Source organism: Siniperca chuatsi, linkage group LG7 (genome assembly GCF_020085105.1).
Source record: "Siniperca chuatsi isolate FFG_IHB_CAS linkage group LG7, ASM2008510v1, whole genome shotgun sequence".
Taxonomy (NCBI): Eukaryota; Metazoa; Chordata; class Actinopteri; order Centrarchiformes; family Sinipercidae; genus Siniperca; species Siniperca chuatsi.
In genome coordinates, this window is record NC_058048.1 from 5,594,121 (window position 1) to 5,619,949 (window position 25,829).

General features: G+C 40.8%; 1 protein-coding gene across 4 annotated transcripts in view; it reads left to right on the top strand.

Annotated features, from left to right (window-relative positions):
- Positions 1-25,829, top strand: part of LOC122878709 (unconventional myosin-Ic-like) — a 65,870-nt gene that overhangs the window by 33,467 nt on the left and 6,574 nt on the right. For all 4 annotated transcript variants that reach the window (XM_044201880.1, XM_044201881.1, XM_044201883.1 and 1 more), the window contains 20 exons: positions 4,831-4,986; positions 6,009-6,124; positions 8,355-8,553; positions 10,826-10,906; positions 11,335-11,514; positions 12,626-12,724; positions 13,616-13,726; positions 14,793-14,864; positions 15,107-15,226; positions 15,876-15,949; positions 16,550-16,655; positions 17,809-17,889; positions 18,576-18,667; positions 18,865-18,959; positions 19,890-19,936; positions 20,103-20,183; positions 21,418-21,523; positions 23,936-24,053; positions 25,217-25,330; positions 25,623-25,699. In XM_044201880.1, coding sequence (XP_044057815.1) covers positions 4,831-4,986; positions 6,009-6,124; positions 8,355-8,553; positions 10,826-10,906; positions 11,335-11,514; positions 12,626-12,724; positions 13,616-13,726; positions 14,793-14,864; positions 15,107-15,226; positions 15,876-15,949; positions 16,550-16,655; positions 17,809-17,889; positions 18,576-18,667; positions 18,865-18,959; positions 19,890-19,936; positions 20,103-20,183; positions 21,418-21,523; positions 23,936-24,053; positions 25,217-25,330; positions 25,623-25,699 — 2,125 coding nt within the window. The remainder of the gene's footprint in view (positions 1-4,830; positions 4,987-6,008; positions 6,125-8,354; positions 8,554-10,825; positions 10,907-11,334; positions 11,515-12,625; positions 12,725-13,615; positions 13,727-14,792; positions 14,865-15,106; positions 15,227-15,875; positions 15,950-16,549; positions 16,656-17,808; positions 17,890-18,575; positions 18,668-18,864; positions 18,960-19,889; positions 19,937-20,102; positions 20,184-21,417; positions 21,524-23,935; positions 24,054-25,216; positions 25,331-25,622; positions 25,700-25,829) is intronic.

The window sequence follows — 25,829 nt, forward strand, 5'->3', positions numbered from 1 at the left end:
TTCTCTGCTTTTCTTAGATGTGGTCGCTTTTTCAGTCTGTCATTTGAAAGAGGACGGAGGGACTAAAAAGAGGAGAAAGCACAGGAATAGGAAACATGAAATGTGAAGAATAGGTACAAAAAACCAAGTGGATGAAGTGATATTCAAGATACAGTGATTCAAATAGTTGGCGAAAAATACTAGGTGGCATGAGGGACGGTTAAATTCATAGTATTTTGAATCAGCATTAGCCAATCCCAATTAACATGCTGGAAAAAAATGTAGTGTCTTGTTTACTTAGTTTTTGATCAGAACGTTCCTGATTAAGTCATCGTGTTGCCAATAAATGAAAAGGTTTTGTAGAAAAAACATGGTTATGTTCCTCAAAATAAGGTCAGTAAAAATATTTTGACCTTCAGTAAAATTCAGTTCAGTAGGATTTATCATCTGGAAACCTGTGAATGTCTGTACAAAATGTTGTACCAATCCATCCAGCAGATGTTGAGATATTTCATTCTGGACCAGTGTTTGACAGACCGACATTGCCATCCCAAGAGCCATGCACAGCAGGGCTTAACATTTCAAATGATACCCAGTCCTAATTGCCCACTGCAGTTAGACTTTTTGTGACATAAAGAAAGTCCTGGTGTTCCATAAATGTCCCCTAGGGTTTTGTTGTTGTAGGGATGATGGTATTGTTAGTGGCTGAAAAGATGTAGGAGTTGAAGAATGGTTGGTTGGTAGATAGATAGATAGATAGATAGATAGATAGATAGATAGATATGGGAAATGGGGCAGTGTGGTAGAGGATTGTTTTAGACTGATATACTGGGCTGACACTTGCCTTTGGAAAAACTTAACAACCAGCCAATCACTCTTTTAAACCTCTGATATGAATCATTTTCTGCAGTTCAGTTAGTTTGTTTACAGATTTATTGGTACCTTCCCCCAGAAACGCATACGAGTCAAACAGCAGTAGAGGTAGAGGTCTTAGTAGAGAAGTGTACCTCTTAGTTCTCTTCCTGCTAACCTGGCTCCAAGCTGCTTTGTTTGCTGTACAGGATTTGGAAAACATGATGACATGTATGAGCCGGGTAGGCACGTACTTGCCGTATTCCTGAGACCGGGTGGAGGTCCAGTGTGTGGCACTACACGCAGGAAAGCCAAACAGTGAAAGCGGCATTGGGAAACAATGAAGTAATGGAGAGAGAGGGCGAGGGACTGAAACAAGGAGAGAAAGTGAATGAGACATAGAATGTATAGAGGAGGAAGAGAAGGGGAGAGGTGAGGAAATAGGGCTCTGGTTTCTTTCCTCCCGGACACCATAATATTTGGAGGGATTTGTGATAAACCATAACATCTTAATGTAAATGTCTATCAATTTTGCTACTCCTTACAGCGATTTAACTTGTTCCCAGATGATGAATTCCTTTTTGTTTGGTTTAAACACCCACTGTATTGTAATTCTTTCCCAGGAAAAATACTCTGCTACACAGGAAGTCCTATGTTTCGTATGTTTCCAGCTGCAGCAACAGCAGCGTGTCTGGATCAACTAAGTGGTTAGTTAGCATGAGCAGCGATAAATACAGAACACTTTCATCACCAGAAAATCTAAAGTAAAGAGGTCAAAATACCGCCCCTACTGTTTGATTGACAAGTGAGAAGTTCAGCGACTGGTAACAAAGAATTAGAGCCACACTCTCTCAGCTCTCAGGGTCCACACACACACACACACACACACACACACACAGCTGCAGTTTCTTTGCTTTTTGTAGAAATATGTGAAACAATAGGTCACCAGAGTTCATGGCGTCCAAGGGTGAGAGAAACAAGGATGTATGGGATGTGGGACATATGAACTCACACTTGTATTAATGCTTGAAATATTATTAATACTTGTATGAATACCACACGGATGTAATGCATTCCAAAGCTGTTTGCTCTTTTCCTTCCCTTTAAAGTAATGAACTTTAATATTTCAGGCCTGGTTGGTTTTGCAACAACCATGGTTACTGTGGTAACATTAAGTGCTGTTTAATACTACAGCACTACAACACTAGTCGAGCAGCTGCTTTGTCAGTGCAGCCAAACAAAATAGCATTGCTTTAATAAAGAGACAATAAGTCAGACAACAATAATTCAAACTGTGATCTGAGTTCATACTGCACATGGTGTGAGTAGTTTTCCACACAACAGCAGGACACAGCAATATGAGTTGGTTACCTTGCTGAGGAGTTGGAAGGTGTGCAGCCTGTCACCTGCTGCTCTTCCTGCGCCACTAACAATGAAATCTACTATATAGAAAAGGTAATTGCTGAATGTAAATGCACTGAATGGCTATTGCTGAAAAAAGGCTGACCATAAACTGTGTCAAAAATGGGGTTTGACTTCATGAAAATCTTAAGGATTATAACTTTAACCTTAAATGCAACCATTAAGCTTTGAGTGTATTGTTATCCACACCTACCACTTCTGTCAGTGTGTCAGCTTCCTTTCCTCGTCACTTCTTGATGTGTGGTTTGCCTTGAGGAAGCATTTAGTCTGAGACAGAGGCATCTGTAAAGCCTCCACAGGTGCTGCAGTGAATGTAGCCAATGTGTAATAAAAGCAGTGCTAATATTCACTGCATATTCTATTTAATGTCACTTTAATGTGGCCGTTGTACATTGTAGGGTCTTGTAAACTTGTAAACAGTAAAAGCCTTCTCTTCTAAAGGGATGAAGTCAAATTGTCCACACTTTGGATTTGCACCGTTGTTGTGTCCTTGTGAGGATGTGTGTACACAAACCCATGCTCACCCAGATTTTACAGCCTGGATTAAGAAGTAGAAGGGGGGCACCAATGAAAGCTTGAGTTACCATCAGATCATAAAGCTGAGAGGTGAGTCAGCTCTAACAGCCTCCCTCTTAGCCAGGCCACTTGCCTCTTTGAAGGGCTGGGGTGGTTCTGTTAATTAAAGAGCATAAACACAACAGGCAGTGCTAGCTAGTGTTATTGGGGTCTATAGGGACCTGCCCTGGTGTCAATTCAGTTTCCCTGAAGTTGTATTTTGGACTTCCACACATGGTGCTTCTCCCCATGTGTGAAGCACCATGGGACACTGTAATTCTCCTTTGAAATCCAGGATCAAACATATTCACGCATACTTGTGTGAAATCCGGTGCACATGTGTGTCTGTTCTGCAGTGAAAAGACAGGCGATGCAGTGATCTAATGGGCTCGGTGTTGTGTTGTTGAGGGCGCTGCTGTGTGGAATTTCTGGGAGTATAGTTAACTTTCCAGCACAGTTTAAAAGGAGCGATGGTGCAGGACTAGAGTCATGACCTGGCATCCATCATCTTCCTCTCACACCTCTCTCCTCTGTGTTTTTCCCTCCAGTCTCACCCAGCGCTAATTAATATGTTCTCTCCTGCCCCAAGCTTTCTTCTCTTTCTTTCTCCATCTCTTCTTTATGGTCTCCTGAGGGATGAAGACTACTGTACTGCTTAGCACAACAACAACACCTGCTTTATTTTGTGTGTGTGTTGTCTGTCCCTGTGCTGACTGTCCCTGCCTCTATCCAGCACAAGTCGACTTGGTTTTAGTTCTGTCCAACTCAGTGCATGTTAAACATGGATGTGGGTAACATTCGCAATCTTATGCGTAAAACTCAAGCCTCTCTTTTAGAAAACGGCTTCCTGGGCAAACGCATCGATGAGCTTCAACATGTAAGTGTTGCAATTTAACTTCTGATCACACTTCTGATTCTAAATTAGTGCTGTATATTTTTAAATATGTGCAACCTGGGTGGGGCTTGGTGCACTTTGGTTCAAGTGATACATTTTTCCCCCCACTTTTGGGCTTGGCTTCATCTCAATTTTTAGAGGTGTTAAGATCACTTAGGGGCTGTTTTAAAGACAACTGGACGATATAAAATCTAAAGTTTTGTTTTATGAATCAGTGTGAGGTTTGTGAATAGTTCATGGCATTGGTCTGAATGTGCTCTGTTATAGGTTGAAAGCTGTGGGGGTCCAAAAAGATGTGATGAGAGCTTATGGGACAGGAAGGACTTAGTGAACATTTTGAGATTTACTTGGACACAAAAGCTATTTCTATCTCAACAAACATTGATTTCAGCATGTTACTGGTTAGGGTTTTTTGTAAGTCCGATTGCAACACTTTTGACACTGAAAAGGTTACAGAAACTGATGACAGGTAACAATTTGTGCCCACATGCAATGTTTAAATTCTAGATTTTAGAGTTTTCAAGTTTTTTAATAAATATCCGATCAAATGTGTGCATAAAAATTCATTCTTGACCATGACAGATGATCTTAACTCAAGGTCAACTCACTACCCTTTTTTCTTTTAAATATTACCTTGAACATATCTTTGGCATTTGTCCACTTTCTACGTACAATCAGCCAACATATATGCAAATATGGAGACCTTTGTAATAAGCAAATATGAGCGGATATATGGGCCCAGATGATTTTTTAGTCGTGTTCTAGACAACAGTAACTGGCATCACATCCACTTGTACTGTACCTGCTTTTTAGTGTCTGATGTTGTTGGGTGTTAAACAAGGTAGTATGCTACTTCCACTGCTTTTTACTAGCATTTTTTTAGCAGTAGTTGGTGCTGCACTGATTTATGATTTTAATTGTTAGTTTCTTTTAGTCCGCTCCTTTCTTCCTGACCCTAATAAGGATGGATTATGTGTGCGTGATGTGTAGCTTTTCCCTCCCTTCTTCATTTCTCCAATTTGTCCTTGCATGGGACAAGCAGAGTGTGATTGATGAAGTGTTACAGTTCATAGGTTATGTTGTTATGTTCAGTCACTAACCCCTACTCCCTGCTTGTCCTCCTCTAGGTGGTGGCTAGTGACGGGGTGCGGGCTATGATGGAGTCGGCCCTGACAGCCAGAGACCGGGTGGGCGTGCAGGACTTTGTCCTGCTGGAGAACTACACCAGCGAGGCCGCCTTCATAGAGAACCTGCGCAAACGCTTCAAAGAGAACCTCATCTATGTGAGTGGGTGTAGTGAGGAGCGTGGAGCCCGAACTTTGCTGGATTTTTTAGGTCAATATTGATATTTGAGGGTAAAAGATTTGATAACTATATGACCAAGATATGTACTGAGCGGGATGTTTCATAATCAACCTGTCAGTGCTTTTTGGTGTACAAACTATGTAGTGGGGACAGTGCTTCTAAATGACCTCAAACATACCTTTTGCATTTGTCTACGGCAATTCCTTTTTTCTAATTGGCGGACATATGTGCCACTGTTTCTTCTTTTTATTGGTTTTCGATTGTAATGAATTCACAGAAATTTGTCTGGATGACGGTGACGTGGAAACAACGACAGTTTGGCACAAAGTTACACCTACAGTTTTTTTCTTTGCCCAGAGTCACAGTGAAAAATGTACCTTATTGCATTTGCAGGTTTGGTTAATTTAGATTCACACTGCAATATTTAAAGTGGACCAGAGCTTTTAAAAAAAACACAAGTACTGTCCCTCCTGGTGAGAGATTTGGAGACTTTATCTGAGCATAATGGAACTGAGGTCTGAAAATGACTTCCTTTCTGTTCATTAGCAGTTAAAAACATAACAGAATGACCTAAAAAACGTTAAAACCTTAAACCATTTTAACCTTGACCTTTGGGGTGGTTTCCTGTAGTTGATTAGGATTATACTGTATTTTCACTCCAATAAGCAGTGTTATGTTTCACTTGGAAGACCTGTGGATGATGCAGACAGCTGTCTGGTCTTACCTGAATTTGAATGTTCTCACAGCAAAATTACTTAATTAATCACTCACATTATGCTTGATGTGAACACACCCACACTGGCACAGCTAATGTGGACAAGTAAAAAGGTGATACAGTAAGACATATGCAGTACAGGTGTAAGACGGTGTAGTCCCTCATTACAGGTGTAGTTGTCTCTGAAAGTGATAATGTATTAGTGCTCTCAGTCCTGTTTAACGGTACACTACTGCAATTGAGTCTTAAGTCATGTAATGTGACGGTATGTTCCCTTTCCATCAGACATACATTGGTTCAGTGCTGGTGTCAGTAAACCCATACAAAGACCTGGAGATCTACACCAAGAACCACATGGAGCGATACCGTGGAGTCAACTTCTACGAGGTCTCACCACACATGTAAGTACACAACCTCTGCACACCTTACAGTGTGCAGCTCAGTTTACATTTTCAGAACTCACACTTGCTGTCAAATTACTTACTAAAAACGTATGAAAGACACAAAAATCAAATGGAGAGAAGCTGGTTTCAGCAAATAATCCTTCAGAACATACTAATCATTAAAAACTCTATTATTACTATGTATTATCTATTATGTTCCTTGTTCTCATATGGAATGCATTCTTTGTGCCTGACCATGAATGCAGCATTATGTACATGAGTGAAAGTTGGGAGGAATGATTCATTTGCACATCTTTTGCTATTACAGGTGACTGCATTGTTTACTGTTGCCTTGTTTTTGCTCCAACATCCTAAAAGAAGGAATCTGTTGATGCTTTGTGAAGCTTTTTAACCATAGCATGACATAACATTTGTTGCACCTGCACTGTAAATGTTGTCACAGTGTGTATGTTTGGAGTGCATGGGAATATTTGCCCTAAGTGCCACTCTCACAGAGTCAGCTAGCTACATAATGCCCTCATGGTCTGACTGTCCTTTTCTCAGTCACTGTTTGCAAGACGTCATGGCATAAAGAGTGTGTGTTTGTTGAAAGGTTACCACAGGAATGGTCAGGGAATTCCCTGTTAAATCCTCCCAGACCCCATAGGTCAGCTACAAAACAATCAAGTGCATTATGGAGACTTGAAGTGGCGTCATCGAAACATTTCAGAATATCTCACTTGCTCTTTCTCTCTCTGCTCTAACCACTGGTAATTTTTTTCTCTCTTTACTTCAACACTTGAGCATAGTGCCAAATGTTTTCTCTCCCTCTGAGTGGAAAGAAAGATGTACTTTGGCAAGTAGAGGTGGAGGGTTGCAGAGAGAAAATGGGAGGGAGAGGTGGAAAGTAAGAAAAAGGAAGCAAATGATGGTACCAGGCAAGAGATTTCCTCCCTTGAGAGGGATTTCCTCTGACCTGAACCCCACCCCCCAGCCCAATAGCCCAATCACACACATATAGTACACACACATAGAGTACGATACAGCTATGGCCAAGCTGGTGGTTTTATCTTCCAGCAATTAGTCTGGTGTCAGAAATGTGTCCAAACAGGCTGAAACAACATATCAGTGCTGATAGCAGCAACAGGGCTGACAAATGATACTGTAACTAAAACAGACTGTGCCCCGCTCTGGACTTTCTGATTCATACTGGTAGTCCAGTGTCTTTCCATGTTCACACACTATGAGATGCTATATGTTACATGCAGACACAAGTTTTCCAAGAGATGCTAAATCCTCTGAACACAACATCATCACCATGACTGATACCACGTTATTCTGAATCATGTAAATGCATATTTCTATTTTACCCATTAATTTGGTTCAGTTTAGTAATGTTGTGCATAAACCTAAGTTTCTAATATTTAATGAATATTTTATGTATACTTTTTCTTCTCTTTAATTACATGATAACTGTTTGACAGTTGGCTTCTTTGTAGCCATTTCAGTCATTTAGATTTTAAACTGCTAATACAAAATACTTTCCCCAATATTTAAAGCTCATCTAGTCAATATATTTATATTAACAATAGATGAAATGACTTGTAATGGAAAAAGGGTCGCTTGTAGTGACAAACAGAATTATTACCCATTATTCCCCTCAGTTCAATGGAGCTTTTTAACATCTTTCAACTCATTGTTTTGGTTTCACAGCCCACAAATTTACTGTTTAGGTTCCTGCTCTCAACAGTGTTGTTTCCAGCTGCAGCAGGCAGCTGTTTTCCGCCAAAAAGCTCTAAAACACACTGTACACTACCTGCTCAGCAGCAAACAGCAGACAGACACAGTTAACGACTAGCTGATGAACATAGTGGAGCATTTATCAGCTAAGCAGCCAGATTTCTTTCTCAGGAGTTGGTGGAGATCAAAAATAGAGCTAAAAGGAGAGTGAATGAATGCATTTCCTTTCTCCATAAAACATTTGTAAAGACGATTTTTGTTAAAAGTTTACAACCTGCATTATTTACGTCCATGTCTAATAGTTAGCATTTTTCTTCTTCTCTGCCTTTTGCTGGTGCAGTGCTGCTTTTCTTGGCACGTTACCACCACCTCTAGGTCAGTGGAATAGTGTGAAACCATGGGCAACAAGCAAACCGGGGACCCGATATATTGGCATAATTACTCTGTTACTCTTCTAAACATCCTGCTGAACAGCTGCCTGATCATGTCTCTCTTTCCACTCCTCCAGTTATGCAGTGGCAGACAACTCATACCGTTCCTTGAGGACAGAGAGAAAAGACCAGTGCATCCTCATCTCTGGGGAGAGCGGCGCTGGGAAGACGGAGGCGTCCAAGAAGATCCTGCAGTACTACGCCGTCACCTGTCCGGCCAGCGAGCAGGTGCAGACCATCAAGGACCGCCTGCTGCAGTCCAACCCTGTGCTGGAGGTGAGATGCCACAGCACGTCATTAATCAGGGAGAACTCCTGTCCTGGACCACACTGAGCAGATTTGTTGTACAGCTGAACAGCTGTTGAGTGATGGGCTGCTGGTTGATGGTGTGTTGATGAATGTGACTTGATACAGTAGATACTGTATATTGGTTTGTTGATAAATTGGGGATTATTTGCTTTTTATATAATATTTAATATGGCCAAAATAAGTACTAAGTGTCATACCATCATGAATAATGTATTATTATCTTTTTATTGAAGCTGAAATCTCTAGAGCAGTATAACCAGCAGCCAGTCAATAACATGTTTGATAAAGAGGGATTGTTTTGCTTTGATTTCACTTACCAACCGTCAGAATAAATGAACAGTCGACCACAGGGGTCAAAGACAAGGGAAATCCAGTTAATAACCAGTGTTTTTAGTGAGAGTTACTGATTTATCTGCCAAACATAAAGTCTATTAGCATCTTGGACTCAGTGAGGGGAAATTGTGGAGCTTGCTGCCAGTATTGTTCACCTCTATTGTGATAGATAAAGCAGGTTATTTGATTATCCTGGACTTTATTGGAGTGTTTGAATGTTCCGTAGTCTGAGTGCTTCTGAGGCTACTACACCCTGACAAGAGTCAACAAAAAAAAACTTTGGTAAAATTTTGGTAATTGTGGCTCAGTTTCAGTCAAATACATGATCATCTATATGTAAATGTTTTCCTTTCCGGTCATCAGACAAATTTAAATATTAGTCAAAGATAACACAAGTAAACACAAAATACAGTTTTTAAATGACGGTTGTTGTTATTAAGGGAAAACAAAATGAAACAAACCTACATTGCCCTGTGTGAAATAGCGATTGCCTCCTAAACCGAATAATTGGTTGGGCCACCCTTAGCAGCAACAACTGCAATCAAGTGTTTGCGATAACTTGTAATGACCCCACAACAACATCCAAAGAACTGCAGGCCTCACTTGCCACACTTAAGGTCAGTGTTCATGACTCCACCATAAGAAAGAGACTGGGCAAAAATGGCCTGCATGGCAGAGTTCCAAGACGAAAACCACTGCTGAGCAAAAAGAACATTAAGGCTCGTCTCATTTTTGCCAGAAAACATCTTGATGATCCCCAAGACTTTTGGGAAAATACTCTGTGGACTGATGAGACAAAAGTTGAACTTTTTGTAAGGTGTGTGTCCCATTACATCTGGCGTAAAAGTAACACCGCATTTCAGAAAAAGAACATCATACCAACAGTAAAATATGGTGGTGGTAGTGTGATGGTCTGGGGCTGTTTTGCTGCTTCAGGACCTGGAAGACTTGCTGTGATAAATGGAACCATGAATTCTGCTGTCTACCAAAAACTCCTGAAGGAGAACGTCCGGCCATCTGTTCGTGACCTCAAGCTGAAGCGAACTTGGTTTCTGCATCAGGACAATGATCCAAAACACACCAGCAAGTTCACCTCTGAATGGCTGAAGAAGACCAAAATGAAGACTTTGGAGTGGCCTAGTCAAAGTCCTGACCTGAATCCTATTGAGATGCTGTGGCATGACCTTAAAAAGGCAGTTCATGCTCGAAAACCCTCCAATGTGGCTGAATTACAACAATTCTGCAAAGATGAGTGGGCCAAAATTCCTCCACAGCGCTGTAAAAGACTCACTGCAAGTTATCGCAAACACTTGATTGCAGTTGTTGCTGCTAAGGGTGGCCCAACCAGTTATTAGCTTTAGGGGGCAATCACTATTTCACACAGGGCCATGTAGGTTTGGATTTTGTTTTCCCTTAAAAATAACAACCTTCATTTAAAAACTGCATTTTGTGTTTACTTGTGTTATCTTTGACTAATATTTAAATTTGTTTGATGATCTGAAACATTTAAGTGTGACAAACATGCAAAAAAAATAAGAAATCAGGAAGGGGGCAAACACTATGCAAAACTGTAAAGACAATAAACTGTAAAGGCAATAGAGAGGTGCTAGAGTTTACAGAAGTGCTTGTTTTGATGTCTGGGATGTCTCTGCCAGATGCTTTCCAGATGTGTATAAGTGTGTGAGTACACTATGCCCTGTAATCTGTGCTACTGTCCTAGACAAACACTGTGGGGACTCTAATGCCTGTGGTTTTCTCTTTGTTTCACTGCTACCTCCTCATCTGCCATTCTGTCTTTATCACATTTTTTTCTCTCTGTTTCCTGTTATCTCTCTACCTCTTAATCTGTCAATCATCACTCCTCTCCTTTCTCTCCTTTCTTTATCCCACTCTATCCTCTCTCCAGGCCTTTGGCAATGCCAAGACGTTGCGTAACGACAACTCGAGCCGCTTTGGCAAGTACATGGACATTCAGTTTGACTTCAAGGTGAGCAGGACAGTCTGATTTACACTGGCACCTACTTTACGCCAGAATAAACACTGTCCAACAAGTCTTCCTTCAGAGGGAAGCAGATTGTTGCAAGAACCAAAAATATTGTTACCTCAACATATTGAAAACCAAACAAGAAAATCAAGGCACTGTTGTTTTGCATGGTAATATTAACAGTGTAAATATACTTTGTTTTCTGTCACAACTCTGTGTTTTTGCATAATTTTTTTTTGTGTAATTAATCACATCACTCCTCCCTCCTGTATCCCTTTTTTGTGGGTACACAAAATATGTTATGGACTACAAAATCCCTCTCGACCTGCATGTTATATCAAACCTACATTACACCTCAGTACCCCAGCCTTACCCTCTCCTCCTCCTCCCCTTCCTCCCCCCTCCCTCCCCGGCCTTTATCCCGTCGGCAGGGTGCCCCTGTGGGAGGCCACATCATCAACTACCTGCTGGAGAAGTCCCGCGTGGTCCACCAGAACCACGGGGAGAGAAACTTCCACATTTTCTATCAGCTGATCGAGGGAGGGGAGGAGGACCTGCTGAGACGCCTGGGCCTGGAGAGGAACCCTCAGCAGTACCAGTTCCTGGTCAAAGTAAGTATCTAGTACTTTCATAGAGTTGCGAAGTGGAAGGAGCTATTTTGGGAGCCCTTGGTTCCAGAAGTAAAAGTCCCATTCATTTTTCCCATAGACAATGTTACTTGTCCATTGGAGCACTTCTACCTTTTGCATCAGCATGAAACTCTCCCTGTTAAATCATCAGTACAAAATCTATCCTGACATAAAAGTATACTGGCGCACGCAGACTTAAGGCAACAAACTTTATTAAATGAGTAACTTTTTGACGCCAGATGCATCTTCATCAGAATCAAACAGAACAGAGACTTGCATTCTCTTAAGTAACCTCCCCTAATTAGGAACTCATTTAGCGCAGGCTGGAAAAATAGGGTGGAGTCAAAAAACTGCATTTAGGCAGGGTTTACACTTATACAAGAGAAAAGGAAAATTAAATAAATGAACACCCATTAATGACATTACATCAGTATCATTTGATAGAAATACAATATCTTAATTGCCCAGGGAAGAAAATGTAAATGTTGGGGTTGGAATGTGGTTTATTTTAGATGCATAGTATCCGCATATCCTTTTGTTCATGGGTAAACCTGCAACAATGCTAATTCATAGTTAGGTCATTCTCCAGCCACACCTTTGGCCCTGGAGAGAAACCTGTAGATGAATATAAACCATCTGTAGCCATCTGCAGGGAAGTTGCAGTAAATCTTTCTCTCACTCGCTCTTGCTCTCTCTCTCTCTATCATGTCATAAGTCATTGGTCTGTACCATGTGTGTTGTGTGTTTCCCAGTGGGAGTTCTGGTTAATAGGCTCTCAGTCAGGGACTCTCAGTGCAGCGAGAGGAGCTTTCCTCTAAGGGCAAATCTGGCTTAAGGGACTAGCTGAACCCTACTCTCAATAAACACACACACCAACAGCTGCTGAGCAAAAACACCTCATATGTGTGTTTGTGCAAAAAGGTGTTTACATCACATATAAATAGGTGTTTACTTTACATGTAAACACCTATTTACACATCAACTACTTTATGGATTTTCCTGGACATGCTCCGACTTTAAAAAGCTGAAGTCGATGATAAATATATAATGTGTTCAGAGTGATTTAGGTTTTTTGTGTGTGCGTTTTCCATAGGGTAACTGTCCCAAAGTGAGCTCCATCAATGATCGCAGTGATTGGAAGGTGGTGAGGAAAGCCTTGACTGTAATTGGCTTCAATGAGGACGAGGTAGAGGTAAGGACCAAGTCCAAGTGGTGTAAATCATGCCTGACATGTTTGTTTTGTCACCCAAAGTAGTGTGGGAGGTGGGAGCTCTCTATTTTCCTGAAGTATACAGAGCAGGTGGAAGCTATGATCCCTTTCCCCTACATTTATAAAGGCTGTATGAACCTAATACATGTTGCATGGAATACTTTCACTTCTTTGACAACTACTAAATTCTTGAAACAAAAAACTTTAATAAACATCACAACCCCCATTCTGTGTATTGATACAACAGTCTTTATCACAGGTTTCACTATGGGCACTAAAGTACTCCATGTGTCTGAGGGGGCTGAGGCTGTTTCTGTTTTGCACTTGCACTGTGGATGTTTGTAATTGAAAGTGTTTTTTAGACAGAGGGTGTGTGTGTGTGTGTGTGTGAGAGAGAGAGAGTCACAGCAAGTGTGTGTGGCTGTTATTCTATGGTGAGAACTTATTTATGCTCAGCGTGGGAGTCTTCCTACATGTTCATGAGTCTGGGATTGCTGCCAGAGCTTTTTAGATCTCACGCTGCTTATAGAGTGAAGAGCAGGTGTGAGTGTGTGCAGCTCTAGGATAATACTTGGTGAGCACATTACTACATTCCTGTCCTGTTTAATTCTTAACCTAATTTTATTCAAAGCCACCCTTATCTGCCAAGTCGCTCATAAAGATAGCCATGGCAGTAACTTCAGATCAGTATAATCTTATTGTTGCGCAGCCTATCATCTCTTTACCTTTGTTCTCTCCCTCCTCCTGAATGTCCTTCTCTGTCCCCACTCTCCACCTCTTTGTAACTTTTTATCCTTCATTTTTCTTCCCATATTGTTCTTTCTTGTACTTATTTTTCCTTCCCCTGCACCTCTCTGTGTGTTCTCTGCGTAGGAGTTGTTGAACATAATCGCCAGTGTGCTCCACCTGGGGAATGTGCAGTACGGCGGGGAAGAAGGCAATGCCTGCATCACTTCTGACACACAGATAAAGTACCTGGCCAGGGTAAGATGCTGCACCAAGCAGGTTCATAAACACTACTAACAGGCCAGGGGGGAGATGTTTTTTTTTTTTTTTTTTTTTGTTTTTAAGGCCTGGGCCTGTATTTATTAAGTATCTCAGAATTCCTCTTAGTAATAGCACTGAAAGTGAAGTTCTTTATGAAGCTTCCTACACCTACTCTCAGCAAGGGAAGGGACTACTTTTAGGAGAGTGACACATCGCTGTTTTATGACAGACTCAGCCGCGCAGTATAAATTATGATGAAGTATTATTGTTTTTCTCACAGTTGCTTTTTGGATTATTAAAGAAGGGTAAAACTGGAAATGCAGAAAACAGCATCATAGACGCTATGTATAAAGGGAGTGGTTCCCAACCCCTTTTGTCTGATGTACCCTCACAGCCCCATCAGAAGTACCGCTTCTTCAACACCACCGTCACGTTCGAAATGTGTTCCTTTGAACTGCTGTTAAACTGGATGTTATTTTACAATACTGACTACATAATCCATATCCATTACTTTTAGCTTTCTGTTACAACCATTTATTTAATACTTTTAGCTAACTATTTCAATATTTTACTATTATTTTCAGTTATCTATTGTAACCATTTATCCATAACCTTTAGCTAACTTTTTCAAACCTTTATCCATTACTTTAAAACTGTTCAGACTTCTCCGCTCACTTGCTAACTAGTTTTCACGCACTCTCAATTGCTACATGTAGTGTTCAGATGTTACAGCTGATTCAGTACGTATCATAATACACACTACACACTTTCTTTAGAATTCACATATCCATATATCCTACAAATGCTGGTGAAGACTTATCCATTTGAGTAGTCTGCACACTGCTTTAGAAATGTGGGTCATAATTTGGATGCAACACTTTTCTTAGAAACATCCCCCATTCCTTCCTGCCTCAATTTTCCAATTATCGGACATAATTAACATATACCATACCCAGGATGCCACTGCTGCTGAGTGGCATGACGTCTGTCTGTTTACATGACTGGAGATAATGCATTTGTCATTGGTGTGACTGTGCTAATGTTTGTTTTTGTGCTTTTCCAGTTGTTAGGAGTGAATGGGACAGTGCTGACAGAGGCACTCACACACAAGAAGATAATTGCCAAGGGAGAGGAGGTAGGTTTGGATACACACTCTCATTGTAGTGCGAGTGTGTGATAAGCATTTGTATACCAAAGCTTTCCTGTTTGTGTAATGTCTGGTCTGGTCCAGTGTAATTGTGATGTAACTTGTCTAACTGTCCCTGCTGAACTCTTTGTAACTCTGTCTTTGCCTTTCTCTACTCTGCTTCTCTCCTTCCTGCCTGCCTGTGTGTGTGTGTGTTTGTGTGTGTGTGTGTGTGTGTGATTCTTCATCAGTTGATGAGCCCGCTGAACCTAGAGCAAGCGTCATCAGCTCGGGATGCTTTGTCCAAGGCAGTGTATGGACGCACCTTCACCTGGCTGGTTAACAAGATCAACGCTTCGCTGGCATACACGGTACTTTCTCACACACACACACACACACACACACACACACACACACACACACACACATACACACATACACACACATAAACTTAGTCACTGCAGGATCACGCCTTGGTATGACAGCACAGTTGGCAAATTTCCACCAAAGGATTTAATTTTTGATACATTTTCACTTCCTCTTACTGTTTTGACATTAAATCACTTGCACTACATTTCTCAAACTAAATCCAGACATTATCCAACACTGAAGTGCAGAGTATGTTGCTGTCTCCCCTTCAATGTGTTACAGCACAGCTCCACCTTGTGGACATGTATAAGTTCACAAGGTGAACACAAAAAATAAAATATCAATAATATTGTATTCTTGCTTAGGGTTTCATTACTGTGTGAGTTCTTACATACTAGGGTTAGACCAATATAGTCACAGTATGTTAATATTATTCTAAAATATATTAATACATTCTTTTCTGAATACAGCTATTGAAAATCAGTCAACGTGTAAACCCTGGAGTGAAATCTTATTTTATTTCAATGCACATTTTATTTTTCTATTTAAATCATGATTTTTAAGTAGAATATTTATTTCAAGGCTTAATGTGTACTAGAGTTTTCCCTTTCAAATAGAAAGAAGATGAGTTTTGTTCTGTTTCTCTGACAGGATGACTCCTACAAGAATTACTCTGTCATTGGCCTGCTGGACATCTATGGTTTTGAGGTCTTCCAGCACAACAGGTACAGTATTAATGATTTTTGTTCATGCTGAATTTAAACCGTAGCTCTTTAAAAGTGAGCAAACGTTTAGAACAGACATCTAACTGAACTGTACTTTGTCTGTTTCTTATTTTCATGAGATTTGCTCAACATCTGCATATCCATCCAAACACACAGTTTGATTTTTTTTTTTTTTTTTAAAACAACAAAATCTTTGCACAAGGTCCACTTCCAGGAATTTCCCAGAGCTTTCAGCTGCATCTCGTATTTCTCCTTCATCGGCTGCTGGAGTTGGCTCAGTTGGTTACTGAGCAACCTGAGTAAACTCCATATGCTGAGATGCAGCTGAAAGCTCTAGAAATTCCCAGTAAGTGGACTTTGTGCCAAGAATTTTGTCAAATCACTATTTCTAAGGTCAATAATTAGCCTCCAGCCTTAACATACACAGTGTTTATGTAACGCATGTTTATATATGGTATGAATTATGGTAATATTAGCCTTTAGTTATAGATCAGTCATCCACCACCAAATAATATGAATTTGTTGGAAAACCAATAACATGTTTATGACCCTGTGCCTTGTTGTTTTTCATTCAGCCATTGTGCTCGTTGTGTGTTGCAGCTTTGAGCAGTTCTGTATCAACTACTGTAACGAGAAGCTGCAGCAGCTCTTCATTGAGCTCACCCTCAAGTCAGAGCAGGAGGAGTACGAGGCTGAAGGCATCACGGTCAGACATCATTTTCTTCTCCCTCAGTGTCCCCCCTCTCACCCCCCAACCCTCCTGCCTCCATTGTTTATTCCAGATGTTAATGCACCTCAACTACGTTTACACTTGGAATTCTGTATATGGAATAATGTGGAAAGACCCACTTTCACTAGCTCTCTTCTTTTTCTTTTACTTGCTTCCTCCAGTCCTCTCAGTCTCTCTTCACCTTTATGTGGTTTTGACATTTTAAATTCACCATCCATTATCACCCCATCTCTCCTCCCTCAGCCAGGGTTTAAGCTTCACAAAGAGCTCCTAATGTGATCGTGGTTGCAGTTGTATTTTTCAATGTGAAATTGGTCATTTCATTTATCGCTGCTGTTTCACTGAGGCTTTGGCTTAAAGTGATTTATTGTGAGTGCACATATTTTTAGAAGATGCTGCCCCATTAGAAATTAAGCCTTTAACCCTGTTATTGTTATAGTGTATTTTATTTATTTACAGTTAAAATCTTAAATGATGCCTCTTAAGGAAATTACATGTCAAAAGAGGTCTGCTTTGAAAGATGATATCTAATTCTAGATCTCTCTCTTGCATTTTCTCCTCAGTTGCTCCCTTTTGTCTTCGCCCCATTTATATTCATTGTATTTATATTGCTTCTTTGGAACAAGGACCTCTTCTGTTCAGTCTAATCTAAATGCACTGGTCAGAGAGCAGATTGTGGGAGAAACTTGGACTCACCTCTCAAAGAGCCCATTATCATCTGACATCAGGGCCGTGGGCCGCACTCTCTGTCATCTCTGTGGAAATGATGCGGCTGTTAGTGCTAACGTAACCTAACGCTGCTGCCTCTGCAGCTCTGTGTTTATGTGTGTGTCCACATACAAGTGGGTGAGCAGCGTGTCTGTGTGCCAGGATTCCTGGGATTCTGCAGATGATTGACTTTAGGGTCATTAAATAGCTTAGAATAGTTGTATCAGTTTTAGACTGATAGACTCTGGCAAAACTTATGTCCCCGAAGTTTTTTAAGTTCAGACTGTGAGAAAAACAGCCTGCCGTGGCTCTTTTAAAACAATTTCATTATGTTCATTATGCCAGGCAAGGCCAATTAATGCCCATGATAGGGTTTATTTTCTCATGCTCTCTAACCGAAATAGTGCTTGTGCCTTTGCAGTGGGAGCCGGTGCAGTACTTCAACAACAAGATCATCTGTGACCTGGTGGAGGAGAAGTTCAAAGGCATCATCTCCATTCTGGTGAGGAGACACACTGCGCTCCGTCTCTGCTACAGAGGTGTCATAGCTCAAGAGGATTTGAAACTATTTTATTTCAAAAGAAAGCTCACTTATTCATTCTGGAAGTGGATTTCTACCAAAATATAAAATTCCCAAAGAACTTGTGGCAAGATACGATGTCATATTAAAGGAATAGTTCAACATTTTAGGAAATAATCCTGGAGTCTTGTCGTCCACGTGAAATCACTGCTCCAGGCCAAACAATAGTCCAGCACATAAACCCATAAAATCACTTGTCATTTTTACTTTGGTTTTTGTACAGATTAAACAAACAAGATATAACAATATTCATTAGTGAGCTTTCGAGGTGCTGGTAGGTGTATAAACTAAGCTAAGATAAGTCTCCTGGCTCCAGCTCCATATTTACCGTACAGACAGAGTGATATTGAACTTCTCATCTAACTCTCGGCAAGAAAGTGAATAAGTGTATCTCCCAAAATGTTGAACTATTCCTTTAATGCTCAGTCATTGAGAAGCAAAAACTGGTATCTATGTAATAAATAATGAATGAATCAATTCAATCATAGCACTGATAGCCATTCATGCAAACTCTTAATGTAAATGATATGGGGACATGGACTTGGGATTGTTTTTTGCTTTTGTAAGACAATGACTGATTGCTGCTCTTTTTGTCTTCAAAATCACAGGATGAGGAGTGTCTGAGACCTGGAGATGCCAGTGATTTCACCTTCCTAGAGAAGCTGGAGGACACTGTGGGAGGACACCAACACTTTGTCACGTTAGTTTGATTCCTATTTTTGTCTTCTATAACTACTGCAATGCCACAAATATACTCAAAGCAGTTTGGGGTTACACTATTTATAAGTTTGGCTGTTGACTGGCTTGTGGTACCAGACTGTGAACTATTGAATATGTGTCCAGTCCATTTAATGATCTATCCATGCTGTGTGTGTGTGTGTGTGTGTTTCCCTGCAGTCACAAGCTGGCTGATGCAAAGACCCGGAAGGTAATGAGCCGTGACGAATTCAGACTGCTGCACTACGCTGGAGAGGTCAACTACAATGTCAACGGTGTGTGTGCGTGTTTGTGCGTGTGTATGCTGCTGATGTTTGGTGTTGCAGTGAATTTGGCATGGGGGTCAGGCAACCAGATTTTATACCTTTGTCACAATGTGAAAGGAGTTAGTTCTCAAGTAAATGCCAGCATTCCAACAATGGCCAACACAAACGGATAAAGGCTGGTTGCTAACTAAGACCTGGTCAGAGTTACCTGAACTCTAATACGTCACATTCAGCATCATGTACTGTAAATTTCCAGCTCTGATTTGATCAACAACATAGTCATGGAATACTCACCAGTCTGCTGCTCTGGGTTTCAGACTACATTATTGTGTGGGGTTACAGGTTAAAATAAAAAAAGCCTCGTTCACGAGTAGCACATCCACTGTGTAGTATTTCCCCACTGAGTGGAAGCTGGTCCTGGATGCTTCTGTATCAGTTTAGAGTAGCGATAGCAGCTCTGTCCTGCTCTATTGAATTTGGGGACGTTTACACTCCAGCAACCCCAGCAAACACTTTGGTTAGTCCTCATACTAAAAGCCTTTTTTCTTGAAAAGTTAAAAATGAAACATGCTATTTGAAAAGCCGAACACAAAGCATAAATCTAATCTGTCTTGTTTGTATGTAAGCTAAGCAGCGAAACAGGGCTATGTTAGAATGAAAGAAGAGTCTTAGCTTACGTTTTTCCTTATCATATGTATAATATGAGGACTAACTAGCTCTCTGTTATACAAGAACAATGTTGTTTCTTTATTTCCATGTCTCTACATGCATCATCAAAAGCTGACTTTTTTTCTGGGAGATGTTAGCTTTAGCCTCATTCTTTTAGCACCATGTGTATGTAGCCATCAAGTGTAAATTCACCGATACTGTGGGGCCCTCAGTGGAAGTGATTAATCAAAATGTATCAAAAATCAAATTCTCAAATCTTCTCTCATTCAGGATTTTTGGACAAGAACAACGACCTGCTCTTCAGGAACTTGAAAGAGGTGAGACTGAGTTTAAAATCAACAGGAAGATGATGGATTGGGAGGATTAGAAGACAAAGCAGCAAACTGTACTTCACTCGGATAGTGTGATACATTTGTAGAAAGTTGTACAGTGTTTGTCCGATCCAGAGGTTAAAAATGTCCTTTGTGTCCTTTATGTTTGCAGGCTATGTGTATGTCAGAGAACAAGATCCTGACCCAGTGTTTTGACAGGGAGGAGCTGAGTGACAAGAAACGCCCAGAAACAGTGAGATACCTTGTTGTTTGTTTGTGTATGTGTGTGTATTCTACGGAGCCCCCTAAAGGTCACAGCGAGAACTGTTTTGAGGACTACTCTTGCGTTCCCTTGCGATACTTTTCTTCTTCCGTTCCCTCTGAGCCACATGTCCGTTTGGAATGGAAGCTAGTGTGGAGATTCTCAAGTTAGTGCTTTGTTAATGGACACCTCACCTTATATGATGTCCATGCAAAGAAGTTATCAGAACATTATCAAACCTCTGGGTAGGAGCTGTATGTATAAGGCAACAGGCCTTCTACCAAAACCTGTTTCAGCACTGAAGGTTCCTTTAATCAGTTTGATGCAAAGAACAGAGGAGCCTGTGCAGAAACACCAAAGCTTTCCAGGTTCCTGATGCGTCTCTGCAGGTGGTTCAGTGCTGTCTGCTCTTTCTGCGACAGAACCACAGACTCTGTTTGCAGCGTTTCAGTCGCCGTCTTGTTTGTTGCTTTTTGTGACTCATGCAAATTCAGCACATTAGCTTTATGAGGTAGATTCAGCTGCACATCTGTAACTCCTCCTCTGGAGACGTCTCCTCTTCCTCAGTGAAACCCTCTGGGGTCCAGTCCAGTACAGAGTCCAGCAACTGTTCACGAGTGAACCGGACAGCATCCTGCAGATCCCCGCACTGCTTTCTCCTGCAGAGACCTCTTGATCTATAGTCCCTCTTTGTGTCCTGAGGTTTCACCTACCTGTCTTCCACACTCTTATAAATCATACTCTCATACATCCCAACATACTTTCCCACAGCAAAACAAACAGTGGTGTGTTTTCTCTCCAGTGTTGAGTGGGCGGTCTGATTGGGATTCTCTGCAGCCTCCCACTCACTGAGGAATGCCCTGACACTTGTATGCCCTTCACACACACACACACACACACACACACACACACACACACACACAGACACTTGAACAGGGTACTGTCACAGGCTGGCAAGTTGGAGTCTCAGTCCTCCACACTGGGCCCAGTGTTCAGTCTCTACTGGACTGCCAGTCAAATCAGTCATCCCTCGGCTTGCCTAGCTCTTCTTAGGTCACCATCTCTGTCTGCGGGCTTCGGTTTACATACACATACTCTTCTCCTCTTCAGTTTCTACCTTCTGTTAAGTCTTTCCTTCAGTTACTGACCAGCTTCCTTTCCCTTCACCTCTTCGTCCCTTCCTAACCAGCTTTCGTCCGTTGTCTGTTTGTGTCTGCCCCTCCAGGCAGCCACCCAGTTCAAAGCAAGTCTGGCGAAACTCATGGAGATCCTCATGTCGAAGGAGCCGTCGTACGTCCGCTGCATCAAGCCCAATGACTCCAAGCAAGCAGGTACGAAGTCAAGTCTTGTTTTTTGCTTAGTATGGAATGCAGAAAAGCTTAGAGTATATTTTCAAATACTGAGTTATCAGGCTTATCATAGCCAACTCCAGTCATAAGTAGAGAGTGACAGAGTATAAAAATTGTCATATGTGGAGTTCAAACCGAAAACACCTCAATTCAGAAACCAAAAACCTTGTAATCTTAAGACCATTCGATCATTGTGACAACTCGTGTGAGCATTACATCACACATAAAAATGATTCCTCGTGATTTCATACTTTTTGGACATCCTGGATTATCAAAGTTTCTCATCAGTACTCTTCAGTACACTCTGAATCCAGTTTATTTCCCCTCTTTCCACAATGGAAGGGAAATGTGTGGGCTGACATTTAGATTTGTCAGTAAAAGTAACTGGACTTGACATTGGGAGAGAAGAGGTGGTGTTGGTGGAGTGATAAGATGGAACATGGAACTTTCTGCCATGTTGTGCTTCACCCATGGTTCGACTTCTCCATCAGTGTTTTTAGATCTACATTTAGTATCACACAGTACATACAGCACCATTTGGCAAGTCTAACACTAATATGGAAGCAAATATTAGCTTTAATAATTAGAATCGTATATACAACTGAATACCTAATTGTGAAATGTAATCACTGTTGAATACTTAAAGTTGAAATTTAAACATCACTGAATTTATAGTATTAAAATGTTTTACTTTGGAAACCTGAATTTCTATGTTTTTTTGGATTTGTGGATGTTGGATTTGTGAAGTGTTTGACATTCAAAAAAAACTATGTACTGGCTTCAATTCAATTAGTCAAATTGTGATTAAAAAATTCAGGTCAAGTCATAAAGCGGAGTGGTGAAATTCAAACAAAGCTTAACATCTGTGCTACCAAAGATGCTTCTTCCAGTGTTTCCCACAGGATTTTGTGAGACTTTGGTGGGTGGACCTCGGACCTTCTAGGGGGGTCCGGGGGCATGCTCCCCCATAAGAAAATGTAGTACATTTTCAAGTTAAATGCATCAATCTGGTGCACACAATTAAGAGGCTAGATCTATGAAGAACGTTGTCCTCAAGTAAACAATTCAATAATAAACATTCAGAGTTTTCCCTGGTTTCTGGAGGGCTTAGGTGCTGTGGTTGCAGTGGGGGGGTTGTGTAAAGAAAATTTGACATTATTTGACTAAAAACTATGCATTTTGCATAATTAAAGACTATTATCATTACAATATTTATATAAAAAAACACATTAGCAAGAAAATGTGAGTGAAACTGATGAAGTAAGTGCGACGTCCTGAAGTTATCCTTGTGATAAGGACAGTGGCACACAGTGATTGCACTGTGTGCCATTAAAATTATTATTATATTTTAAAAAACATCACAAAATAACATTAGGGTTAGGGTTACCTTCACGTCACCTAGTTCATTCTTTCCATCGCAGCCTCTCTGCTCTGCCGTCAGCTGTGTGTGTGTGTGTGTGTGAGAGAGACAGAGAGCGTGATGTGTACAGCGGGGGGAGAGGGGCTGACTGACTGGGGGTCAGATGGTTTGCTGATGCAATGGCGCAAAACACAACGTTAGAGATCTTTTATGTTAATATGAGAAGTGTGAAAATATTTTGGGTTCATTATGAAACTGTGGCGGGCCGCCGCAGTCTAGGTAATTCATGGGAAACACTGTCTTCCTCTTGTGTTTAATGCACATTAGACACGTGGAAAAACATAACCTGGTAGCACAGGTTATGGTCTGATTGATTCCATTCAAGCTTGATTGATTACCCTGCATCTTCCGGATCTTGAATTTCGGTGTCTGAATTTGACCAATCCACTTTGCATGAGCAGTTAAATTTGAGCAACTTTAATGTAATAGTTTGAATAGGTTATTGGACATTCTCTCTCTCAATTTGTGAACTTTAAAAATAAGACTTAAAATCAAGTTTTTGAGATTGAACAACATGAAACGACTCAATTGATTCAAATTATTATGGCTATTATTTGCTTCCATACACTAATAGTTTTCAATGGTTTGAGCCCCGTTTTATGTAACAGTTCTTGTAAACACTGTTGAAGCAGCTCAGCAGCTTCAACAAGCTAATATTTCCCCAGAAACATCATGTTAATCCTGTGCTTTCACTAATTCCAACCAAAACAGTTGTTTTCAGCTGCATGAGTGGCCGCAGTGTAACTCTCCGTGTGGTCGTCAGTATATCGGGCCGGCCTTTGTTTCTCTCCACAGTTGGCCTTTTGTTAGTTTCACACTGTTTCTCTGTCCTTTGTCACTCCTACTTCTGTTGTTTAGCATTTACTGGTTCTGTCTGGTTCATTTTGCCCAACAGACTTTACATTTTTCTCAGACTGATTTGACCCTGCTCTCCATCTCCCTCTGCCACTTTTCTCCCTCTCCTCCTGTCCCAGTTCGATTTGACGAGGTGTTGATCCGTCACCAGGTCAAGTATCTGGGGCTGATGGAGAATCTGAGGGTGAGGAGAGCCGGCTTTGCTTACAGACGGCGCTACGAGGTCTTCCTACAGAGGTGATCAGCTACTTGTCTTTTTCACCAGTAAGGTGCAATCACATAGAAAGCACTGTATTAAGAATAGAATCAAATATGTTTCCCTTTCTTGTGTGCTAGTACACAACCAATATGATTCTCTCACCTCAGTCAAATTATCCAGATTAGACATACAGAGCCAAGCTGTACACGAGAAGAAGTGAGAAATTCGAGAAGTGAAGTGAGAACATCCGGAGTAAAGGGTGGAAGTGTTTTTTGATTAATGCAGTGTTTGTTAGTTTACCCCACATACCTTATTTGACTCATGGGTAAACTGAAGCACAAAGACGTACTGATTTGGGCCTATTAACAGATCTTTGAGAGAATGATGGCACAAGTGAAATATTCCTTTGATCTCAATATTAATGAACCCCTACAATCTAAAAGTAAAAAACACCTGCTGTTATATAACGGGATGGGTTCAGGGTCAGTCCCAGGATTTGTCCTGCTGTATCAAAATATCCTGAGTAAGACACTGATCCCCTACTAACACATTCACTGCTTTGAATAAGAGAGTCCGATATATTCCTAAACTGTAAATCTAAAAGAAATTAGTTTTGCCAAAGCTAGAGACTGAGCCATAGTAGGGCTGCAACAAACATTTATTTCATTATCAGTTAATCTGCCGATTATTTTCAATGGTTTGGTCTATTAAATGTCCGGACATAGTGAAAAATCTCCCTCACAGTTTCCTAAAGCCCAAGATGACGTCATCAAATCCCTTCTTTTGTCCGACCATTCTGTTTACTGTCACATTACAAAGAAAAGAAAAGCAGTAAATCCTCACAAGGCAGAGGCTGGAACTAGGGACCAATTGGCATTTTTGCTTTGGAGAAACGAGTTAAACCATTAATCAATTATCAGAATAGTTACAGATTATTGTTCTGTCCATTGACTAATGGTTTCGGCTCTAAACCTGAGACCTTCTGTTCCCAGGACCCTCCCTGTTATGAGGTGATGCTTACGTGATGCCGGTACATCTCACCGGCTGGTCACTGAGCTCAGAATCAGAAATACTTTATTGAGCTATAGAAGTGGTGGGGATTTAAACCCAGGTCTTTTGCTTTAAGGATGTGCTTTCTAACCTTTAGGATTTATTCCCGAACCGGTATTCTAGTATTTACTTGTGTTTTGTGTCTGTTCAGGTATAAGTCCCTGTGTCCAGACACATGGCCTAACTGGCAGGGGAAACTGGCTGATGGAGTGGCCACACTGGTCAAACACCTGGGATACAAGCCTGAGGAGTACAAACTGGGCAGGTCAGCAACACAGCTAAAGATTCCAAAATGTTACTTTGATATGAGTCAAATAGATGTCTCAGATCATTTAGCACAAGCTTAAGAAGTAGTGTTAAACCTATTCTGTCTTTTTAAACATGCATTTTTTTTACATTTTTAAACAAATTTTTCCCTTTGTTGACCTTTTATGATGTTTGTACTGAACTGCAATTAACCATGTTTGTGAAGCACTAGTTGAGCACTAGCAGAGTTGTAATGTTGTATAAAATTGATTTCATTTAATGCATGTTTTATTTTAAACTCAACCTTTTAGATCCAAAATCTTCATCCGTTTCCCAAAGACCTTGTTTGCCACCGAGGATGCTCTAGAGACCAGGAAACACAGTCTTGGTGAGAGCCTCTGACACAACTGATGATTTGTGCCTAGTATTTTCAGTATCTCCTCACATTTAAACCATTTGTCCCCTTTCTCTTTTTTCAATTCAATTTATTTATATAGCGCCAAATTATAACAGAAGTT